The sequence below is a fragment of the Dipodomys merriami genome, unplaced genomic scaffold, assembly GCF_024711535.1.
Source record: "Dipodomys merriami isolate MVZ:Mamm:240054 unplaced genomic scaffold, mDipMer1.0.p SCAF_7, whole genome shotgun sequence".
Taxonomy (NCBI): domain Eukaryota; kingdom Metazoa; phylum Chordata; class Mammalia; order Rodentia; family Heteromyidae; genus Dipodomys; species Dipodomys merriami.
The window spans coordinates 23792424-23815556 of NW_027206290.1; the positions used below are offsets into that span (position 1 = coordinate 23792424).

The following is a 23133-nucleotide window of genomic DNA, read 5'->3' on the forward strand; positions in this document are numbered from 1 at the left end:
TGGCAGAAGGGTCAATGGAGGCTGGCAGCTACAGACAGCAGTGGTATCAAGGTCCTGTGGTCACAGCAACATGTCGTCATCATACCCTTCCTGTGGTCAGATTTTTGCTTGGTTCTGTCTACTCTGCTTCTATTGGTTCCCACTCATTCCCTGAGCTTTATTTTGTAGACGGCCCTTTCACCTCTCTTGGTCTCAATCAACCAGACTCACTCTCAATTATTTGTCATAGGGAGTATAACCAACACATAAATAAGATAAGTAGCATTTTGGATGAATCAATATGGACATTGGAGCCAGTAGAATTATGGTAGGATGGAAGAATCTGAAAGTAAAGGTATCAAAGGAGAAAAGACATTGGTTACTAACTGGTAGCCATCTACTATAATTACTGAGTTCACATGCATTGAGAAATGAGCTTCTGAAAAAAAGAATTATGCAATAAGGCATGTGTCCTAGTCAGATCTAATTTCCATCACAAAATGCCCTAGCTTGGGTTGCTTAAACACAGACATTTAATTTGCCACCATTCAAGAGACTAGAAGTGTTGAGATGAGGGAGTTGGTATAAGTGGTTTTAGATGGCCACTTATATCTGTGTCTTCTCAAGGCAGGGAAAGAGGGAAAACAAGGTCTGTGGTGTGAGGCTTGGGATTCTCAGAGCCTCTGAAAGGCTCCATTTCCAAATATCTTCACTTTTTGAGCTAGGGTCTCAACCTGTGAATTAGGGATTACACATATTGAGTTTTCAACAAGACGGAAAAGAGCTTTCAATCAGGGCCAAGAGAGTCTTGGATATGCCACAAGTAGGCATGTGAAGATGAGTAAGGGTAGACTACAGAAGGGTCTGCTGTAAAAACACAATGCACTTAAAATTCACACCTTGGGAGTATTACTCCGACGGCTCAATGTAGGATGGGTGGAATAAGATAAGAACCATGTGAAGAATCTTATTTGGAAGATTTCTCCCAACCCTCAAAACTAGAAGTTCAAGCAGGAGAAACACATAGGGAGAGAAAAAAAAGATGTAAAACATAGAGCCAGGAGACTTAGTCAGACATCTGGATGTGTGGGTGTAGGAGAAGAGTTGAGAATGACTCAATTTCAGGACTGGATATCTTGGAAGTGAGCAATGACAGTCATCAAATCAGAAAATGATAAGCAAGAGGAAGTTTAGAGCAGAGGCAAGACTATATGGGTCTTGATTTGTTTTTAATTCCGGGTATAAGGAACTGGTACTACCAAATAGGTATTTCACATTAGAAATGAAGTCTAGAGGTCAGAAGAGAGACAAAAAGCTAGGGAAGAACTTTTGGGGATCACTGAAAAAGATACAGAAGAAGAGCAAGAAGAAAGAACACTCACAGAATGTGTTCTGACATGACAATAAAACATTTAAATGAGAGATGATACAAATTTGGAGAATATAATATTTTAATTTAAGAGATGAAAGCTAGGATAAGTGGGGGATAATGAGTACGAGTACTACTGAACATCTAAAGAGGCTCTTGGGGGCTGGGAATGTGGCTTAGTGGTAGAGGGCTTGCCTAGCATGCATGAAGTCCTGGGTTCAATTCCTCAGTACCACATTAAAAATAAATAAATAAAGAGGCTCTTGGCTAGACCACTCTGAAAGGCTCATGAGTGTGTCTGTAGAGTAAGTGTGAGTGTGTGTGTTTATCAGTATCTTGAAGGCAAGCCAAAACTCATGTTGCAGCAAGATTATAAATGAGGAATCATAAATTTGTCTCCCTGGAGGTATCTGTGTAGATAGGTTTAACTCAAATGAAGGGGAAGTTTTTGTGCGGTTATTTTATGTTTTGATGGTTGAAACTTCAAGGAGAACACATTTCTCTGCCCTGTCTATAGCGTAAGTCTTTGTATAAAGAAAGAAAGCAGTAAATAAACTGTATAAAATATTCTGCACAATAACCATTTGATGATAATTCTATACCCCACATTGCTATGTTATTATGTAGGAATTTCTACTTGCCATCTAAAATCTTTTGTGCCCAAGATTTTCTGTAAATGACATAAACAAATAGCTCTAAGCAGACTATGTGAGAATATAACTTCTATAATAGTACCACAAAAAGAGGAGAAATTTCAATTTGAACTGTATCTTTAACTTAAAAGAATTTTATGACTGAAATTTCTGTGCTGTCATTTTTTTTCCTGCATGTTAGAACATTTATCATGAAAATCTATTTGGCATAGGGGGATCACAAAAACAATACATCATAAGCCAGGTGCTACTCAGGAAGCCAAGATATAAGGATCACGCTTTAAAGCCCGGCTGGGCAGAGAAATCTATGAGACTTCTATCTCCAATTAACCACCAGAAGACAGGAAATGGTGCTGTGGCTCAAAGTAGTAGAGCACTAGTCTTGAATCAAAAAGCTCAGGGAGAGGACCCAGGTCCTGTGTTCAAGTCCCATGATAAACAAAAAAAAAGGAAAGAAAATAATCATCATGCTACTAATTCTTTGTGGTGCTTTAACTTATTAGATCCTCTCTGTGTTAGAAATATTGACACCTGTATTATATTGTATTCCTAGCTTCTTCAGAGATTTTATCACAAAAGGATATTAGATCTTGTCAAAAGCTTTTTCTGCATCTTTGAAATGATCATGTGATACTTGTCCTTGCTTCCGTTGATGTGTTATATTTCATTTATCAATTTATGTATGTTAAACCAGCCTCACCTCCTTGGGATGAAATCCTGTTTGATCCTACCGTATGATTTTTTGGTTGGTTGTTGAATTCAGTTGGCCAGAATTTTACTGAGAAGCTTATATCTGTGTTCCTCATGAGACAGTTGAGTGGTATGTAAGTGCATACAAATGTATTAGCTGGAATATGGTAGATGCAAGGGAGAAAGGCAAAGTTAAAGTTTAAAAAAATAAACACTGGGAAATGGGTACTTGAAAGGGGTAAGGTGGGGGGGGGTCAAAGGGAAAGGTATGAGTGAATGAAGAGGAAGAGGAGAATGCAGGCAAGTGTGTGTGTGTGTGTGTGTGTGAGTGTGTGTGTGTGTGTGTGTGTGTGTGTGTGTGTGTATTCTACAAAATTAAGAAGAATGAGGGAAGGAGTGGGTAAGGGAGAGATGGGTAAAAATGATGAAAAGGGTGACATTGATCAAGATGCATTGTATTCATAAACTGCTTTATTAAATGGCAACTCTTTGTACAACTACTTAAATGTAATTTTTAAAAAGAAATATTGATGGGCTGGGAAGATGGCTCAGTGGTAAAGTGCTTGCCTCGCATGCATGAGGCCCTGGGTTCAATTCCTCAGCACCACATAAGCAAAAAGAAAAAAGCTGGATGTGGCACTGTGACTCAAGGGGTAGAGCACTAGCCTTGAGCTGAAGAGCTGAGGGACAGCGCCCAGGCCCAGAGTTCAGGCCCCACAACTGGCAAAGAAAAGAAAAGAAAAGAAAAGAAATACTGATGCTGAGTACTGAATTCGCATCTTCACAGTCCTCTGCTAGAGTAAGGTTAAGTGTGAACTGGGAGTTTGGCTCACAGTGAATCTACCAGGTCTGTCAACACATCTGGGGGTTAATTTTTCAGTCTGACAATGGGACACATAATACTCTGAAATTAGAATAACCCCTTATTAGGGGACTTCACCACTGACACTATAGCTTCCATTTCTCCCTCACTCCCCGAGACAGGAATTCCAAAGCAATATTGCATTATGGAAGGGAGGATGGTGAAGACTCAATACCACTGTCCAAATCTCAAGACTGAAGGGGAGGATTCTTATCCTTTCCCCACATCATTCGCCCTTCTAGACAGGTCCTGGAGAAGACTATCAAATCTTCAACCAAGCAAGAACAGTCATGGATTTGCCCACTATGTTCTTTTCAATTCTAGTGAAGAAGAGGATGAGAAATACCCCCCATTCACCTGGAACAGGAACTCCTCAGTTTCCAGTTTAACTCAGTACTATATCAACCTCCCACCCTCTGCCATAACATATTTGAAGAGAGATGAACAGAGCTCATGATTCAAAGTTTGGGTGTCTTCTTCCTCAGAAGACAAAGGTATCTTCCTTAGAAGATCAAAGATATCTTACAGCTGAGACAAGATAAATAGAAAGTGGTTAGCACATCAGAGGCCTTGCTAAGACACATTTGAGGTGATGAAGCCTACAGTATTCAAGGCCCTAGGGCTTCAGTCACATGTTTAGGAATCCAGTTGTCAGGGGGCCTGCTAGACATACCCTCCAACACAAAAGACAATCACCGCTTCTCATAGCCTCATCACAAAGAAGGACACAAAGCATTTGACACAAAAACTTTGCATCTTTGGGGAAATTTGTTCCATATCAATGCATGCTATTCTGGTTGTAGACTATATGCTGAATATTGCTATCCAGTATCAAAATGCATACAATGGAATCATAGCCCTCAAGTGAACATTATTAAGAGTCAATTAGATAGGTGAGACCATGGTTAGGGCCATGATAAAAGACAGCAAACTCCTATCTTCACTATGTGAGGACACAGCATGAAGGCAGAAATGACCAAAACTTAGAATCTCAGCAGTAACTAATTGCCAGCCCCTTGATTTTGAACTTAGCAGTTTGCAGATCTGTAAGAAATTAGTTGATGTTGCTTCTAAGCTATCTCATTTGCAAGATGCTGTCTTCACAGCCCTAACAAACTAAGAGAATGGGTGATATGACAAACAGACCTCAGTACATATAACTGGGATTGGCCGAGATAGAATGCTGGGTTCAGGATATCAAATGACCAAAAATTTGTTTCCATTATAAACTGGATTCTACTGTAGCCTGTCAATGTGGTAATGCCTAGCATGAAATCCTAATCATCCATAAGCACTGGCAATGTGAGTTATTATACCAATGGGTAGATAACTGTTCTGCATTATAAGGAAATTTATTTTTTTTAATTTAATTTAATTTTATTTGTGAACATACTGTACAGAGGAGTTACAATTACATGGGCAGGATAATGCGTACATTTCTTACCAAGCATTGCAGCCTCCTCCTTTGTTTACCCTTCACATCCCTTCCCAGCCACCCCCCTCCCCCCCAATCCCAATCCTTCTCCTTCCCCCCCTTTCCCCCCCCCCGCACCGACGTTGTAAAGCTCGTTTTGGACATGACAACTTGTACTTCTCATTGTTGCAACAGGTCCACCTGTATCCTTAAACAACTGGTTTTTCCCCATCTCCTCCACAAGTTATACTGACATCAAATATAGTGAAAGCAGGGGTTTATAAGGAAATTTAAGATTGCTTAGATATTAACATCTTTAATGTAATATCTTCATAAGTAATATGTAGTATTACATACATGTAATCATATGTAATATTATTATCTTTACATAAACTTGTTCAATTGCTATAGAAAGCAATACAGAGGTTCCTCAAAAGACTAAACATAGAGCTTCCCTATGACCCAGCAATCCCACTCCTGGGCATTTATTCTCTTGACCACAAACCAAACTACACTCCAAAGCCACCAGCACAACCATTCATTGTAGCATTATTTACCATAGCCAAGATATAGAATCAACCCAGACGCTCCTCAGTGGATGAATGAATCAAGAAAATGTGGTATATATACACAATGGTATTCTACTCATCCATAAGAATGACATTATACCATTAGTGAGGAAATGGAAAGACTTGGGGGGAAAAATCACATTAAATGAAGTAAGCCCACCCAAAGAAAAATAGGGTGCACGGTTTCCCTTGTTTGTGGTAACTAGAATGTCCCTATAAGTCTACAAGTAAACACACTGGATAGTAAAAGAAAAGAAATAATTACACTGGGACATGATAAATTATACAGGTCTCTAGGCATTCACACAGAGTGAGAACAAAGGAGAATATTCCTAGGAGAGGATCACAAAGGCCCAATGTGCATCTGACCATATAAAATAATATTTACTGAATGAACTCCAGGAAGTGGAAACAAGGGTTTTTTTTCTTTGTTGTCATTTTTGTTTTCATTTCCTTTTGTCTTATTTGTTCATTTATCTATCTTTAGACAGTTAAGCAGGGCACAGAAATGGTAGGACAAAGGGTGAACTAATGCAGCAGGGATACTCACTAGATACTATGTTGAAAATGAACTATACAACTTGTGGGTGACGATAAGAGGGAAAAACTAGGAGTGAGAAACATGGGGACCTTGTTCAAAAAGAAATGTACTTTTTCTCTGACTTATGTAACCATAATCCCTCTGTGTATCACCTTTACAATAGCAATAAATAAATTACAAAATAATGTATGCAGCATAATTAAAATCAAGGGTCACTAAAAATAAAATATGCAATCACTTAAAAATCAAAGCACAATTCAAATACAACGATCAAGACTATACTCTTAGTGCTTGATCTATTTAGTCACCTGGAAAGCAGGACATGGTACAACAATTTCTAGAGTGTACACATTTCTCATATTATGCAACATTCAGTTAAAATCAGCTAAAAAAGCCGGATGCCAGGGGCTCAAGTCTGTAATTCTGAGGATCTGAGGATCCTGGTTCAAAACCATCTTGGGCAGAAAAGTGAGATACTCTTATCTCCAATTGATTAGAAAAAAATTTAAAAAACAGATGTGGAGGTGTGGTTCAAGTAACAACGTGCTAGACTTGAGTGAAAATTTAATGGAGAGCACAGTGGTCCTGAGTTAAAGCTCCAGTATCAGAGCCCTCTCCCCCCCAACATGGCACTGGTGAAGATCTATCAGAACATAGCTGCCTTCTCTTCAAGGGGGAAAAGGGGACTGAGGGACATCTCAGGAAGAAATGTGGTGTGAGAGACCTAGTGTTGGTTTGGGAGTCATACCCACTTGGGTCACCCTCCTGGCTCTCACACACACTAGCTGCATAGCAAGGGATATGTTAATTCGCCTCTCAGTGTTGTTACTTGTGGAGTACTCAAAGTACTGCTCTGCAGTTTAAGGCATATTCAGTACTTAGGGTGAGGACAGGAAAATGTACCTGGGGACAGAAGTTTGAAGCCACGCAGAAGAACTCAATACTACAAGAGGCTCTGGACTGGGGTACATTATGCCTTGGTATCTGGACCAGTAAGTGATGTTCTGAGAACCCAGAGGGACACACTGTACTATCAGCACCCCTACCCGCCCCCCAACTCCAGCTGGCTCTTCTGTCTCTATCCTGTAAGAGAGGATGCTTAGATTTCCTAGCTCCAACCTGTGCTCAGACTCCTGACAACCAGAGATTGCTAGATCATATCATCCCTCCAAAACTGTGGCTTTTCTTTCTGGTCTTTTTCTTTCTGTTATTTTTTTTTCCAATCTAGTCTCATCAGTAGTACAGTTTTCAGGTGTTAGGAAACCGACTGAATTCAAATCTCTCTCATGTTGTGTCTGAGATTCTGCGGCAATCTCTTTAAGAGGTTTCTCCGTATTTTAATTCCCTCTTGTCTCCTTTCTAGACCATTTTAAACTCTAAAAGGATTAAAGCCTATCAGTATATAGAAGCACATTTCATTGTAGGTGTTCAGTACATGTGTATGGAATTGAATTAATGCCAACACTCTAAATAAGCCCTGTTGTGTCAGGTCCACACTGCTGATTAACTCAAGCAATAAAGTCTTACTTGAAGATCTTTCTGACTTAGTTTCTTTTACTAATGCTTAAATTCCACTATGCCCCTACCACCACCCCCACATCTGTACCTTGAGGGTCCCCTCGGGTATTCCTGCCTTTGCCTTTCCTCCTCCCTACCTTTGCTTCTGCTGCCTCTCTCATCTGGAATTCCCTTTCTCTCTCTCTATCCAGATCATACCCATCTCCAAGACCCAACCCAAGCATCACTTACATCTAAAGCACTGCCCTGCTGCCTTCTAACAGTGGACAGTGCATTCCCAGACACTCTAGCAGACATGTTCCTTTCACTACCCAGTGATTTTATGATCCCTCTTCATGGCACACTTACCCTGTAGCTGTGCTAGGCACTATCCTTGGGACCTATGATATCCCTAAAGACCTGTGAGCATGTCTTATTCTTTGAAAATCAGAAAGGTAACAGTCAGGTTGAAGAAAACATTTAACTTATAACATTTAAGGACTTTTTATAGGAAGGCTATAAGAAAGAATTTAATCTTTTTTGGATTGGAGGGAGCCCGGGAGCAAATAGTATATGAGGCCTATAGAAGTCATAATGAGACCCCAACTGTCTTATAGTGTCCTACGATGATGAGGGCCTTTTTCTAATTGGAACACACAAGCTCCAGCCAACAGAGCCCCCCGTTGGTATCTGCCAACACCTAAGAAAACCCATTCATGAAATTCGGTGATATGTTTTTTAGATATTTCCAAGAGCCTACTGGAATAGTGTGTTCACCCATGAGCCCACAGGTGGGAACTAAAATGTCCATGTTCTTTGCTTTCAGCCAGAACTTAGTTTGGAAACCCTGGTCATCTCCAGCCGCTCAGACATTCTGATACCTTGCTGAAATGAAATGCAGGAATTTCTGGGATGTGACCTGGTGCCAGATACCACCAAAGGCAAAGGCACTTGCCAGTCACAGAACACACAAATAAAACACCACTCGTGGAAGCCTGATACACACAGGATGCAGAGGCCCTGAGTGTCTTCAATCATCTACTTAACTGTTTATAACCATCCCAGCCATTTTCATGCTTTATGTATATGGTTTCAAAGCATCATTATTATTGTCTTATTACATTGGCCATTGTTCAATTTCTAAGCACAAGTTGGGATGGGAGAATATTGTATTAGACAAAAGAATTTTGAAGCCAGGTAGCAGTAGCTCATACCTTTAACCCACACTACTCAAGAGGTTCAGTTCTGAGGATCCATTTGAAGTTACTCCAGGCAGGAAGGTCTATATCACTCTTATCTCCAATTAACCAGCAACCCCCCCGCCAAAAAAAAAACCAAAATAGAAGTGGAGATGTGACTCAAGTGGAGAGCACGAGCCCAAAAGCCAAGTGAGAGAATGAGGCCTTGAGTTCAAGCTCTAATAAAGGCACAACACTTTTTTTAATTTAAAAAAGATTGTCCAAAAAGCAAATAACTCTTTACCTGACTTTTGTAACTGTAACTCCTCTGTGTATCACCTTTATAATAACAATAAAATTGGGGCTGGGAAGGTGGCTCCGTGGTAGAGTGCTTGCCTTGCATGCAGGAGGGTTCAATTCCTCAGCACCACATAAGCAGAAAAAGCTGAAGTGGCACTGTAGCTCAAGTGGTAGAGCGCTAGTCTTCAGTTGAAGAGCTGAGAGACAGCACCCAGGCCCAGAGTTCAGGCCCCATGACAGGCAAAAAAAAAAAAAAATCAATAATTTATTTTAAAGAAATATACCTTAAAGAATAAAAAGTTACCCCTTCTAAGAAAATAAAACTTGAAACACAAAGTTCATGAGTAAGGAGAAAAAAGGCACAATCAATGATTTTTTTTAAGTCCATGATATCAAATTTTTTGGAACACAGAACGTCCCACACAGATGGCTTTTGTGCTTTCTCCTCTCACAACAGTAACACTTAGCTTTAGGATGACAAGTAAAGTGTCAGCCAACTAGCTGGTAATAGTGGTTAGAGCAGCAGTAGTCACAGTAATGGTATAGTTGTCACATTAGGAAGGTGTGCTCAATAAATATTTCTGATATATTACCTAGCAGACACTTAATCAAATTTCCTCATTCAAAAGCTGCAGCAAAAGGACCTTACGCATTTCAGGATTCAATTACTCGCAGCAGGGGAACATTACCTCTACCAGCAGGCTTTCTGAAGGCAACCAGATCTTATCAGCCAGTGAAGACAAATGGATGGAGGCAATCCTCAGTGTAACTTCTTACCCTCCCATCTTTTCCCTTCCAAAACATTTTCTTGCCAGTTTCATGAATCAGCTGCTACAAGTAAACGGGCACATATGCCCTTGTAAAGAACCAGGCAGGAAGTCACTAAAAGGCAGGGAGCAAGATGGATGTTGGTGGCTCACATCTGTAATCCTAGATGCTCAAGAGGCTGAGATCTGAGGATAGGGATTCAAAGCTAGTCCAGATAAGAAAGTCTGAAAAGCTGTAAGTGGAGCTCTGATTTGAGCTACAAAAGCTCAGGGACAGCACCCTGGGCCCTGAGTTCAAACCCCAGGAATGACAGAAAACAAGAACAAACCAAAAAGAAAAGAAAAGAAAACAGAGGAATGTGTGGAAAGTGAGGGAAGGATGGTACCAATGACAAGGCCCCAAAGAAGACAAAGGGAAAAGATTGTTTAGCTTTCCATTCATATTCTAGAAATGCACTGTGATAAATTATTCAATGTTTAAAAATTCCCTTTATTGTTTCCTATGTTTTCTTTTTCATCACTTTCTAGGGGCTGAGTCTCTTAGATCTCTTCAGCAGTCTGGATGCCTAAGGGTTTGTTAGCACAGAAAGAATACATGGCTGGTGATGCTGGGGATGTTGGGAAACCTAAGCCTCGAGTCACATTACAGCTCCAGCCTTCAGATGGCTCTGATTGCATTCTGGGAACATGGCATGTGGAAAGACTGAGAGTGACAGGTGTCCTGCTCTGACAGCAGCCACAGCTGAGCCCGGCGCGCAGCCTCATGGTGAGATGTACCTCACCCCAGAGAGAAGTCACCAGAGACTAGAACACTAATTCAGCCCCCTGGATCCTGAGGTAGATTTGTGTCATTCTGAGGTTGACTGTCACCTATAATAAAACAATATATAATGAAGCTGAAGCCAGCCGATAATATCTGGTGATTCCATCTTTTAAAATTTCTTTTCTAAGGTCTAAGGTCAAGCGAGTTGAAAATAACCCCAAAGTTGATTTTTATATCTCTCTGTTTCTCTGATTTACAGGGTTCACTACCAAGCCAATAAACGTGATTCTTCATTCCCAGATTTGACGTTCATTAACTTTTAAAAGGGATGTACATGTGTTTGTAATTACCTCAAAGCTAAATTTAAGTATTATTCTAATGTAATTTAATACTTAATAATAAATTTGATAGCTGAGGGTTAAATAGCCCTTAGATACTCCTCATCCTACCAGCTTTTCAAAAATAGGAATAGGGACTGATTTTTTTTTCCCCTGAAACTTTTAGTAAAGCAAAACAAAGCTCTTCAATCAAATTATCTCTAAACCCTTAATTAAAGTCAGATGCTAAAAGAGGGTCCAATTCCTTAACAACTCTATTTACTATTCCATACTGAGAAGCATCAGATAAGTATTCTTTCATTCTTATTCAAATATGTCATAATGGGCTGAGTTATTCATGGGTTAGCACTGTCTCCAACATCAGCACTAAATAAATGTATCTCTAGACACTCACATGACCATTTCTACAGAGAATATTAACTGTAGGACTGTTTTCTTCTGTCTCATGAAAATTCTGGCAAACATTTTACAAGCCTACAAAGACCCAGACTTTCTCCTATAAAATTTCCTAAGGTATAACTAGTGGGATGAGGGAAGTAATCTATTTGTTTATAAGGTCAAATAAAATGGTAAAATAGGGCTGTAAAATTCACATTTTCAGCAGGAGATACATTCAGTTCAGCAATGCCATAGCTACCACACATGTGTGCACACACGCACACGCATACATACACACCTGTTGGGAAGAGAAATACCTTTAGCACAGAATAGAATCTACTGCTACCAAGACAGAGGTACCCATCAGTGTAATTTCAAGTTGGATTCTGTTAGTCTGAAGCACACTTAACCACAGATTTCCAAGTGCTTGCAGTGGTTGTTCTTTGAAATGGCTGAACACCTGCACTCTTGGCTTTCAATTTTCCTCAATTATGCAGTAAATGTCCATTAGGGATGGCATGACTTAATGTTTCCCTCTCTGGAATATTCAGAGTTATTGTTACCAGAAAATTTTATGGTTCTATGAATTTGAGCAAGTTACTTCATGTTCTAAATGTTTTCATCTATAAAATGGGTACAATGTAAGTGTATACAGAAGGGAAATTAGCATAATCAATTATTAAATAAATAATAGTAACTATAAATAAATGTTTACTAATATATAAGAATCAGTAAAGTATTAAGTGAATTGTAAAGCAAGTAGTGCCAGATACAGGAAATACTCAGAAAATGTTTACTAGTATAGTTATAGTTATTGTTGTAAATAATTAGAAGACTTTAATACAGACTAGGAAGATTCATAATGTGTAAGTTATTAAAAGACATGCATGCAGAAAGCTGGATACTGGAGTCTACACCCAAAATTCTAGTGAAGAACGTAAAAAAAATAATATATATATATATATATATATATATATATATATATATATACAGAGAGAGAGAGAGAGAGAGAGAGACAGCACCTAACAGCCATTTTCGCTTCTGTACCGTTGCTTACTAAAACCTCTTCTAAAACCTTGAGGAGTGGAGTGAAAGAGTCAGAAAACTGGACTGCCCTCATCAACATAGGCAAGCACCCCCTGAATGAATTTATTAAAAGGCATGGAGTAACATTAATGCTTAATGTAATAGAAATAAGAAGTTATGATTACTAACCACTCATTTTTGCTTCTGTATGAATTGCTTTGTGCTAGATGATTTTATGGTTTTTGTATGATTTTAACTGTGACTGGTTTTAGTTACTCAGTAGTGGAATGTCAGCCTGGGAGCCTAGAGCTGCTTAGTAAAAGACTTCAAAGGGTTTACAGTCCTGACCAAGGGCGCAAAGTCCTCAGAATTATCCCCCACAGCTGCAACGCCCTTCCCGGAGGCCGGGGCAGTAAGGCCCTAGGGAAGAAATATAATGTTTTAAGAAACCTAAGCAACTCCATTTTTGTTTAACACTCCATCTCAGTTCTGCGACTTGACTTGTGATCCACTTTAGCCCCAATGCTAGGAATTTATGACAGAAAGCCATGCACAATTCTTGGAGCCAAAGATGGCGTTTGCTTAAGGCAGGTGTTAGCCCCCAAGTGGTGTTGCCCCCCACCCACCTAGGACTAAGAGTTTCTAACCAACCCATTCTTCAGCGCCCAGGGCGAGTGCCATGCATTCTGTTGGTCCAGGTGTGACTCATAACCGTTTTTGGTCAAGCTAAGGACCAAGGACATTTTTTGTAAAGGTCAACCAATCATATTTGCCCAGCTTAGCTTGCTTTAAATGTTAACCAATCATATAATTTCTTATGTAAAAGTTCCTTAAAGTTGTTTGTTCAATACTATAAAAACTGCGCTGATTCTATGCTCAGGGCCTCTGAGCATCACCGGTTACCATGTGGGCAGAGGACCAAGCTCGAGCTTGCAATAAACCGGCTCTTTGTTGCTTACATTGACCGTGGCCTGTGGTGGTCTTCTGGGGGTCCCCGAATTCCGGTATAACACTAGCTACTCAGGAGGCTGAGTCAATTGAAGCAGAAAAATCTATGCTACTTTAAAATACTAGCAAAAAGCCAAGCTCAAGGTATGGTTCAACTGGTAGAATGCCAGCTAAACTAGTTAAAGCAAGCAATTATGAAGCCCTGACTTCAAACCCTGGTGCTAGTACAGAAAAGAAAAAAGAAAAACAAAGAGAAGGGGAGTGGAGGAGAAGGGAAAGGAGGAGTATATGTAGCCAGACCAGGGGCAAGATAAGATATACACAAAAGAATAATAATTCCTTCTTTCCTCTAAAACAATGTTTTGGTAATCAAAAAGGCTGAATATACCACTACAGTTATAGTGAAATTCACCATCACTAGTAAAGGCTGGTTACACAGCAAAACCTAGTACCTAGCAATGCTAGGAGATTCGAATGGTAATTAGAGTCAGAGAACATTTGGGAAGTTTTCTTCCATGGTTTGCTTGGTCTCATATTTAGATGCACATATGTGTGTAGTTCCCATGCAAATACAAATGTGAAATGCTGGATTTAGATGGGATAACAATGGGAATTTTGTTATTTCTCAGTTGCCTTTTTAAAAGTCTTTTCTGTAAGACTCAGTGATTCCGATTCTAGCAGAAGTAGACAAAGACAAACTCAGCGGGAGGAAAGCGTATGCATGGGTTAGCATATTTCACATCAATCCCAGTCACCCTCCAATCTGTAGGAAAAAGCCATTGCATTGGGCTATGGAAATTGGAGGAAATGAGGAACACAGTTGGGACTAGGGTAACAGGGCAAGAGGTTAAGTTATCATAGACGCATTTTAGAGAATTCACTAGGCATTGGGAGAGAAAATGGACAGGATAGGATTGAATCATCAGCTCCTCATAAATTTTCTTAATGGGATTTTTTTTAAGTCCAGGAAGTGAATGATAGAATTAACCTGGTTTTAAAACAAGCTCTAAAAAATGTCAAAATGCATATTCTATGGCTCTTAAAATTATCTTGCCACTGGAAATGCGATGTGCATGGCCTATTTCCCCTTCTAAATTGTCCTTACTTAATAACCCTTATTTCCAATCTCAAGAAGAAATGTCACTAGATACTACGGAAGATTCTGTCTGCTTTTAGTGACAGCCTGACATGATGACATAAGGAAGACACCCATCAGGAAGAAGCCACTTTAGGGTAAAAATAGTCCTGGGTTTTTCCAAGTCATTAGAAACGATTACGCTTGCTTTCAGATGGACCTGAGTCTTTACAATCTCTTGGTAAGAAACTAAAATCAGAAGGCAGTAAACAGTGTCTCCACTCAGAAAGAGACCCCTCCCAACTCCTCACGCCCTCCCCCCCACCCCACCCAACACAGAGTTACCTGAACTTACTGGAGTTTATGGAAAAAATCTACAAGAGGACAATTTGGGGGACCAACCTCACAGCTGTATGTCCCATCCTGATGATAGGAGAAAGGCTGGTGACAGAAATGCTGGGGTCAAAAGCCACCTGCCAAGGCCCCTCTTCCTTCTGTCTCTACCTTTCAGAAATGCACTCAGCTACTTCCAACTCCAAAGCCAAAGATAGCTGCATTTGACTCTTTTTTTTTTTTTTTTTTTTTTTTTTTTTTGGTCGGTTGTGGGGCCTGAACTTGGCCTGGGAGCTGTCCCTCAGCTCTTCAGCTCAAGGCTAATGCTCTATCACTTGTGCCACAACACCACTTCCGGCTTTTTCTGTTTATGTGGTGCTGAGGAATCGAACCCAGAGCCTCATGCATGCAAGGCAAGCACTCTACCACTGAGCTACCTTCCCAGCCTTTGACTTTTATCTCTAAAAGTACTCCTGTATGTAGGAAAAATACAATCTCTAAAGATATTTTGAACAGTATTATGAAGAAATATTGTTTGATCTGGTGACTCAGCCAATAGGAGAGAAGAGTTGATAAATGGAATTGCATCCAATTCAACAGTTTCTAGGGGAAAAATTACACTGGAACATGATAAGCTATACAGGTCACTAGGTATTCACAGAGAGTAAGACCAAAGGAAGATATGCTTAGGAGAGGATCACAAAGGCACAATAGCTATGTGTATCTGATCATATAAAATAATATTTATTGAAATGAACTCCAAGAAATGGAAACAAGAGGTTTTATTCTTTGTTGCCGCTTTGTTTTCTTTTCTTTTTGTCTTGTTTGTTTATCTGTCTTTAGAAGGGCAAGGGGGAGCACAGAAACACAGGGACAAAGGGTGAACAAATGCAGCAGTGGTACTCACTAGACACTATGTTGAAAAAGAGCTATACAACTTGTGGGTGAAAATGGGAGGGAAAACCTGGGAGAGAGTAAGGGAAGGGGTGACATTTGAAAAAGAAATGTGCTCATTACTTGACTTATGTATCTAACCTCTCTGTACCTTTACAATAACAATATTTTTAAAAAGAAATTAAAAAATAAAAAGTTTGGACAGCAAAAGATAGAAAAATACAGCTTACAGATTGGGAAAAACTCATTACCAGTTATATATATCACAAGGGCCTAATATTGGAATATACAAGGAGCTCAAGAAGTGAAATCTCCCTCAAAGTAATAACCCAACCAATAAATGGGCAAAGGGGCTAAAATAGATACTGAAGAAGAAGTAAATACTGCTAAAGAACACTCAACATCCCTGGCCATAAAGGAAATTCAAATCAAAACAACTTTAAGATTCCATTTCACACACCGTGTTGACCAGTTTTGAGAATACAAATAATAACGAATGCTGGCAGGGATGTGAGGAAAAAGGAACCCTATTACACTGTTGGTGAGAATGTAAACTAGTACAGCCACTTTTGGTGTTGGTTTGGAAACTAAACACAGATCTACCCTACAATCCAGCCATACTGCTCTTGTGCATCTACCCAGAACACGGCAAGCCAGACTACAGGGAAGACCCTTGTAGATCTATGTTCACTGCTGCACTGTTCACAATAGGCAAGTTATATGAACAGCCCAAATGCCCTACAATAGCTGTTTGGGTCATGAAAATGTGGTACCTGTACCCAATGGAATTTTACTCATCCTTTAGGAAGAATAATATTTTGTCATTCACAGGGAAATGGATAGACCTGGAAAATAATTACATTAAGGGAAGTCAGGCTCAGAGAGACAAAGGGCACATGTTTTCTCTCCTATGCAGAAACTAGATATAAAATACAAATGTGCATAATAACATATGCAGAATTCCATGTATTTACATACAAATTGACTAAAGACAGGTATACTTAAAGAGAGAAGTCCAAAGGCATAACTCTTCTGAACAACTAATGAACTGTTTATCAAAATAAATATTAGGAAGTGAACATATGTTTTGGGGGATGGGTAATGGGGAAGAAAGGCAATGCAACCATTATATTCAATATGCATTATGAAAAAAAAACAAGCTATGTGACATTAGAGTAGGGGAGAAGGGGGAAAAATGGGTGAGATTTACAAAAGGGGTGATATTGTCCGAGATACATTGTACTCATACAGTCACTTTTGGAAATGTAAACTCTTTGCACAGCTACTAAATAATAAAAGTTGTTTCAGGGAAACACTTTATGGAGGTGTTACAATGATACTACCAACAACCAAAGATGTTCCTAAGCCCCAGTGGCTCATTCTTGTAATCCTAGCTACTCAGGAAGCTGAGAATATTGAGGATCAAGGTCTGAAGTCATTCTCATCCAATTAACAAGCAAAAAAAACTGAATGTAGAGGTGTGGCTCAAGTGGTTGAATACCAGCCTTAAGCAATATCTAAGGGACAGTTCCTAGGCTCTGAATGCAGGCCCCACTTTAAAAAAAAAAAAAAGAGTTCCCCCTTCTAATCTACTCCCATCAGAGAATATGAGAGCTAGAGAAAGTAGGCACAAGCCCAGCTAGTCAGATCATGTTCCTAGTTGTGTATTACAAGTTCAGACAAATTAGATTCCATTAAATCCTATTTAATATCAAGACAACCATATTTCCAATGAGAAATGTTAATGGCTATACTTGTCATAGAGCCAACCACCCACACATGATCTCATGAGAGTCAAGTGACTTACTTTTATTTCCAAACAGTGATCATTAGACATACATTAATTGCCAACAGACATTTAACTAACATTATCCTACCAGTTATAGCAGGGAAAAAGCATGTCTACCTTGGAAGAATCAACAGTAATATAGACTGGCATGAGCTGAGAAGCCTTACTTACTGTCAGATACATAGCTGCATAGACACTGAGAGCTGCTTCTTTGGATGGAAATGTTTTCCTCGCTCTCATGATGAGATCTGGGTTGCCTGTACAAGCCTCCTCCCCACTGATGAACTGTGTGTACTGCTGACACCCCAGTGCCGTATAGTTGGGCTTACATAGGGCAAGAAAATGCGGGGCTAGGTTTCCTGTAACCACTTGTCCAGCATTTACAAAGATATCAGTAGCGAATAGTCCAAACGTATAAATTCCTGAAAAAAAGAAAATGAACAATTTTAGTTCTCTTTTATTTTTGTATTCCAGTCTACAGTAAGCCACAACAGAAATATTTTGGAAATCGACATAACATATATACATGTATTCACTTTTTGAGTTTTGTTGTTGTTTTTTTCTTTCACGTCATTCCTCCCCAATTTTTCCCCTTGGCTTTTTGGAGTTGTGTGAGTGTTAAATTATTTATCATATTGGACTGTCTACCACCATGGCTACATTCTTTATGCATGGCAGGTTTATAAGACATGCAATTAGGAGAAGAAAATAGAGTCTAAGACTATGTTGGGATATTGTGATTTTTTTTAAAAAAATGAAGATATATATCCTTGGAGAGAGTATAGCCTATCATGTTTTATTTATGCTCAGAATCTTACTTTTTCCCTATTTTTGACAATATTTTTTCATCTCACTAACATGAAGCAGGGTAGTTGTCATCTTTGATTATACCTCTTAAGCCCATTCAGATTGGAATTAACTCTGCTGGAGATGCCAATTAGCAGTAAAATCAAATGCCTTTAGGATTCATTTAAATATCATGGAAAATCTTAAGTAAGGCTGAAGCATTTTTATAGTAATCACTATACTGCTTTCAGAAACATATTTTTGAAGGCATAGAACAGTCAGAATTTAGTGTCCTTTATCTTTTTTGGATCAACTCCTTTTTACCCATTTTAGGTTAATTTAGTAAACAGTAAGTACCCAATATAATAATTTTTCAGTTTCTTTTTAGCATTAAGATTTATTTTCTCTGGTTACCATGAGGGTATAAAATAGATATATTTTTCTCTTTTGGTAAGAAACTTGTCAATTGAATACCAAATTCAATGTAACTGATTATTATGGAAAAACTTATTTATTCCATTTAGAAAAAAATAATTTTGCCAATAATTTCAATTAAATTTCCAAATATGACCCTTAAGAATGTGGTACTAATGTAAAGAAATGCATCCTTTTATTATTTTGGGAAATACTATCCATCAGAGACTTTTAAAATTCTACAAAAAAAATACTTCCCAAAACAGTTGATTCATTAAAAAGCCATGGAATTTTATCACAAAAAAATCAGATATTAATCGGGCGCTGGTGGCTCATGCCTGTAATTCTAGTTACTCAGGAGGCTGAGATCTGAGGATCAAAGTTCAAAGCCAGCCTGAGCAGGAAAGTCCTTGAGACTCTTATCTCCAATTAACCACTAGAAAATCGGAAATGGTGCTGCGGCTCAAGAGGTGGAGTGCTTGCCTTGAGCTGAAGAGCGCAGGGACAGTGCCCAGACCCAAAGTTCAAGTCCTACGACTGACAAAAAAAAAAAAAATCAGATGTTTATCTTTTTAGTCACATATTTTTGTTTTCTAAACCTTTTCATCATTACTGTTGGTTGTATTGGGAAATCTCCATAAAATATTTGTAAGATCAAGTAATTTTACAGTACCAGATGCATGGATTTTTGATTTTTCAAAATATCATGAAAGGTGTATGCATAAAAGACAATTTACAAAACCATGTGTACTGCAAAACTCTGCATCCAAAGGCATTATTCCCTTTAGTGGAGCTTTTTTAAGCACTAAGAACAAACGTTTTTTACATCTCACTGACATAAGAGTATCAAAAGTCAAATTTGGGGAGAAGCAGAGACATAAAAGAGATACCGAAGTGCAGAATGAAGATAATGCACACAATCTCCCCTTCCAAAATCTCATGGGTAGGCACAAAGATCTAAACTCAAAGACTTCTGTATCTGTGTTCCTTTGGAATACGGACCAACATGTGCTCATTTTAACTATTTTTTTTTTAATTTGATGTAATGTCTTCCTGTTTAAAATTGAAATCTTCGGTAAGAGTACAAAAATATCTCTTGATATTTGTCAATTTCCCAAATGTGCTTTGAAACAAATATGTCAGTGTATCAGGCCCAAGGCCAAGACTATCAGGGGCTATCAGATAATTATTCTCCACAATATAAAGTAATGTTTTTGTATATAGTAATGCCTCAGTGACAAGCTTCCATTTCATTATAACAGATTAAAATATTCTAATCATGAAAAGTGTTTTGGAAAGTGAAGAAACACACAGAGATTTGAAAGTGAAGAAACAGAGACTTGAAATCACATTGTATTTTGTACAATGTATTTCTTTAGACATGCGTTTACGACTGCAGAAAATGTGTTTATTTACTTACTTACTTATTCTGTTGTCATTACTGGGGCTTACCTTTTTTTACTCAAGGTTTGTACTCTACCACTTGAGCTACTGATCCATTTGCAGCTTTTTGCTGGTTAAGTTGAGAAAAAGAGTTTCATGGGCTTTCCCACCCAACCTGGATTCAAGCTAAAATTCTCAGATGTCACCCTCCTGAGTAGCTAAGGAATATAGGATTGAACCACCAGCTCCCAGTGAAAAATGTACATAACATACATAGTTTTCTTAATGGTATTTAACAGAGCATCAATATCATTAAGTACTTTAAGTTTTGCATGGTATTGCTTATTAATTATTATTTTAAAACTCACATAAGCCAGGTACTAGTGGCTCACACTGTAATCCTAGCCACTCAGGAGGCTGACATCTGAGAGTGGCAGTTCAAAGACAGCCCAGACAGGAAAGTCCCTAAGATTCTTACCTCCAATTAAATCTTGGACTGATCACCCACCGAAAGTGTAGTTATGGCTCAAGTGACAGAGCAGTAGCTTTGGGCACAAAAACTCAGGGACAGTACCCAGGCCCTGAATTCAATCCCCAGGACCAGCACTCAAACAACAACAACAACAACAAAAAAGTCTCATAGAATAGAAATCTATCAACTCATGCATGTGAACAAAACAACTTTGAAAGGTTTCATAAGAAAGTTATTCCTTCCGTAAGGTAAATGAAAGTCTTTGGGGATGCATAATTTGGTGACTATAAAAACAATAGTCTTAGAGCTTCCTTATGACCCAGCAATTCCACTTCTGGCATCTATCCAATTGACTACAAACTATGCTACACTAAAGCCACCAGCATGATCATGTTCATTGCATTATTGTTTACCATAGCCAAAATATGGAATCAACCCAATTGCCTTTCAGTGGACACATAATGGATCAAGGAAATGTGGGCTATAGACACAATGGAAATATATGCTTCCATCAGAAAGAATGGCCTTGCCCCATTAATAAGAAAATGGAAAGATTTGGAAAAATTATACTAAATGAATTAAACCAGACCCAAAGAAACACAGACTGCATGACTTCCCTCATTTGTATTAACTAGAATGTGCATATAAACCTACAAGTAAACCCAATGGACAGTAAAAGATGAATAATTACACCTGGACATGATTTATTAAACAGCACTCTAAACATTCACACAGTGAGAACAAAGGAGGATATTCTTAGGAGAGGATCACAAGGGCTCAATAGCTATGTGCATATGATCATACAAAATGATGCTTATCAAAAACGAACCCCAAGAAATGGAAGCAAGAGGTTTTTTTATTGTACTGTTTGCATTTCCTTTTATTTTCCCCTTTGGTTTATTCCCTTCTATTTTTGAGCTCTGTATCCTTTGTATTGTATATAAGTTTATCTGTCAGGTCGAAAACGAGCTTTACAATGTTGGTGAGGGGGGGGGGGTGGAGGGGAGGGAAGGCGGGGAGGATTGGGTGGGGGGGTGAGGAGGGAGGCTGGGAAGGGATGTGAAGGGTAAACAAAGGAGGAGGCTGCAATGCTTGATAAGAAATGTATGCATTAACCTGCCCAAGTAATTGTAACCCCTCTGTACAGTGTGTTCACAAAAAATTAAAATTAAAATTAAAAAAAAAGTTTATCTGATTTGGGGAGGGGAAGGGGAAGGACAGAAATGGTAGGACAAAGGGTGAACCAATTCAACGCTAGCCATCCTCTAGACATTATATTGGAAATAAACTATACAATTGAGAAGGGAGGGGGAAAAACTGGTAGAGAACGTCAGAGAGGATTGCATTGTTCAAAAGGAAATGTACTCATTACCTGAATCATGTAACTGTAACCTCTCTGTACATCACTTTTACAATAAAATTTGAAAAATAGTCTTAGATATGAAGGCCTGTTGTCTTCAGTGAGAGCTACAGGTTCATTTTCTGGTTAGTCTTCAGTGAATTTACATATAGATTCAGTCAGCCAACTTATTTGGGAGGTCAGCCACCTCCCAAATTTCTCAAAATGAGCAATACATTGAAAGACTATAGTATTCTTAAAATATATCTTAATTTTCATAATAAGCATAATAGATAAACATAATAATGTATAATAAGAATAAATATATTTTTCATAAATGTTATTAGTATACACAGATATACTTACTTTTATTTGAGGTAGCTAGGAAACAATAATTGACATTAAATTTTATTGTGCCCATTAAAAAATTTCATCTTGACCAAGTTTCAATGAACTTAAAATGATATCCAGTAATTTGTCAGTGTTTGCATCTTTACTAGTGCTAACATTTGAGGTAGAAAGTTATGGTATCAGTAAATTTTGCCCTCTAAAATATCAAATTTTCCCACTTTCCAAGCTTTGCCTTCATAATGTTGAGAACAACTTATTGAGGGTATTATTTCTTGCCCAAGCATTGCTTCTGAAATTTCATAAACATAGTAAGTATTTTATTTTAATGATATATTTTTTGGGTTTGTTTTTTGGGGTGTGGGGTTTGAACTCAGGAACTGGGTGCTGTCCTTCAGCCTCCTTTTGTTCAAGGCCAGTGCTCTACTATTTTGAGCCAGAGCTCCACTTCTAGTTTTTGAGAGTCTCATGGGGACTTTTGAAGCCCAGGCTGGCTTCGAACCACAATCCTCAGATCTGTCTTCTGAGTACCTAGGATTCTAGGCATGTGCCACCAAGATCCATGTTACTTTTTGGCTGTTAAAAGGAAGTTTATGTACTTGAAATTTGAAAGTTATATTCTTTTCTTCCTTAGTAAGGAAATGCTATTATGATGTAGAATCTTGCAGTATTAACCAAAGAAGTACTATGCAATGCTACTTTTTAAACTAAATTGATACATTTCACACAAAAAGATATACCAACATTTGCATATTCTTTAAAATGTGAATCATTTAAAGAACTATCTTACATATAAATATTGTTTTAGTAAGAATAGAAACAACTGAATAAACACATACCAAGGAATCGGACAGTTCGGCGCACCAGTGGATTTATATAGCAACAATCTCCAGTTAATATAGTTTTTTCCTGGTTTTCAAAATCCCTTGTGGCTAGTTGTAGGCAAAACACAGCAGTCTCTCCAACGATTATCTTGCAAAGAAATAAAAAGTTCAAGAATATTAGAATCCAACCAACATAAATGTATT

The 23133-nt window shown here is 38.5% G+C and overlaps 1 protein-coding gene across 3 annotated transcripts in view; it reads right to left on the reverse strand.

The window, feature by feature from the left end:
• The window catches only part of Plppr5 (phospholipid phosphatase related 5), a 123096-nt gene that overhangs the window by 54959 nt on the left and 45004 nt on the right, over positions 1 to 23133 (reverse strand). For all 3 annotated transcript variants that reach the window (XM_070007795.1, XM_070007794.1, XM_070007792.1), the window contains exons 2-3: positions 22945 to 23077; positions 17535 to 17785 (exon numbers count right to left, since the gene is read on the reverse strand). In XM_070007795.1, the coding sequence (XP_069863896.1) occupies positions 17535 to 17785; positions 22945 to 23077 (384 nt within the window). The remainder of the gene's footprint in view (positions 1 to 17534; positions 17786 to 22944; positions 23078 to 23133) is intronic.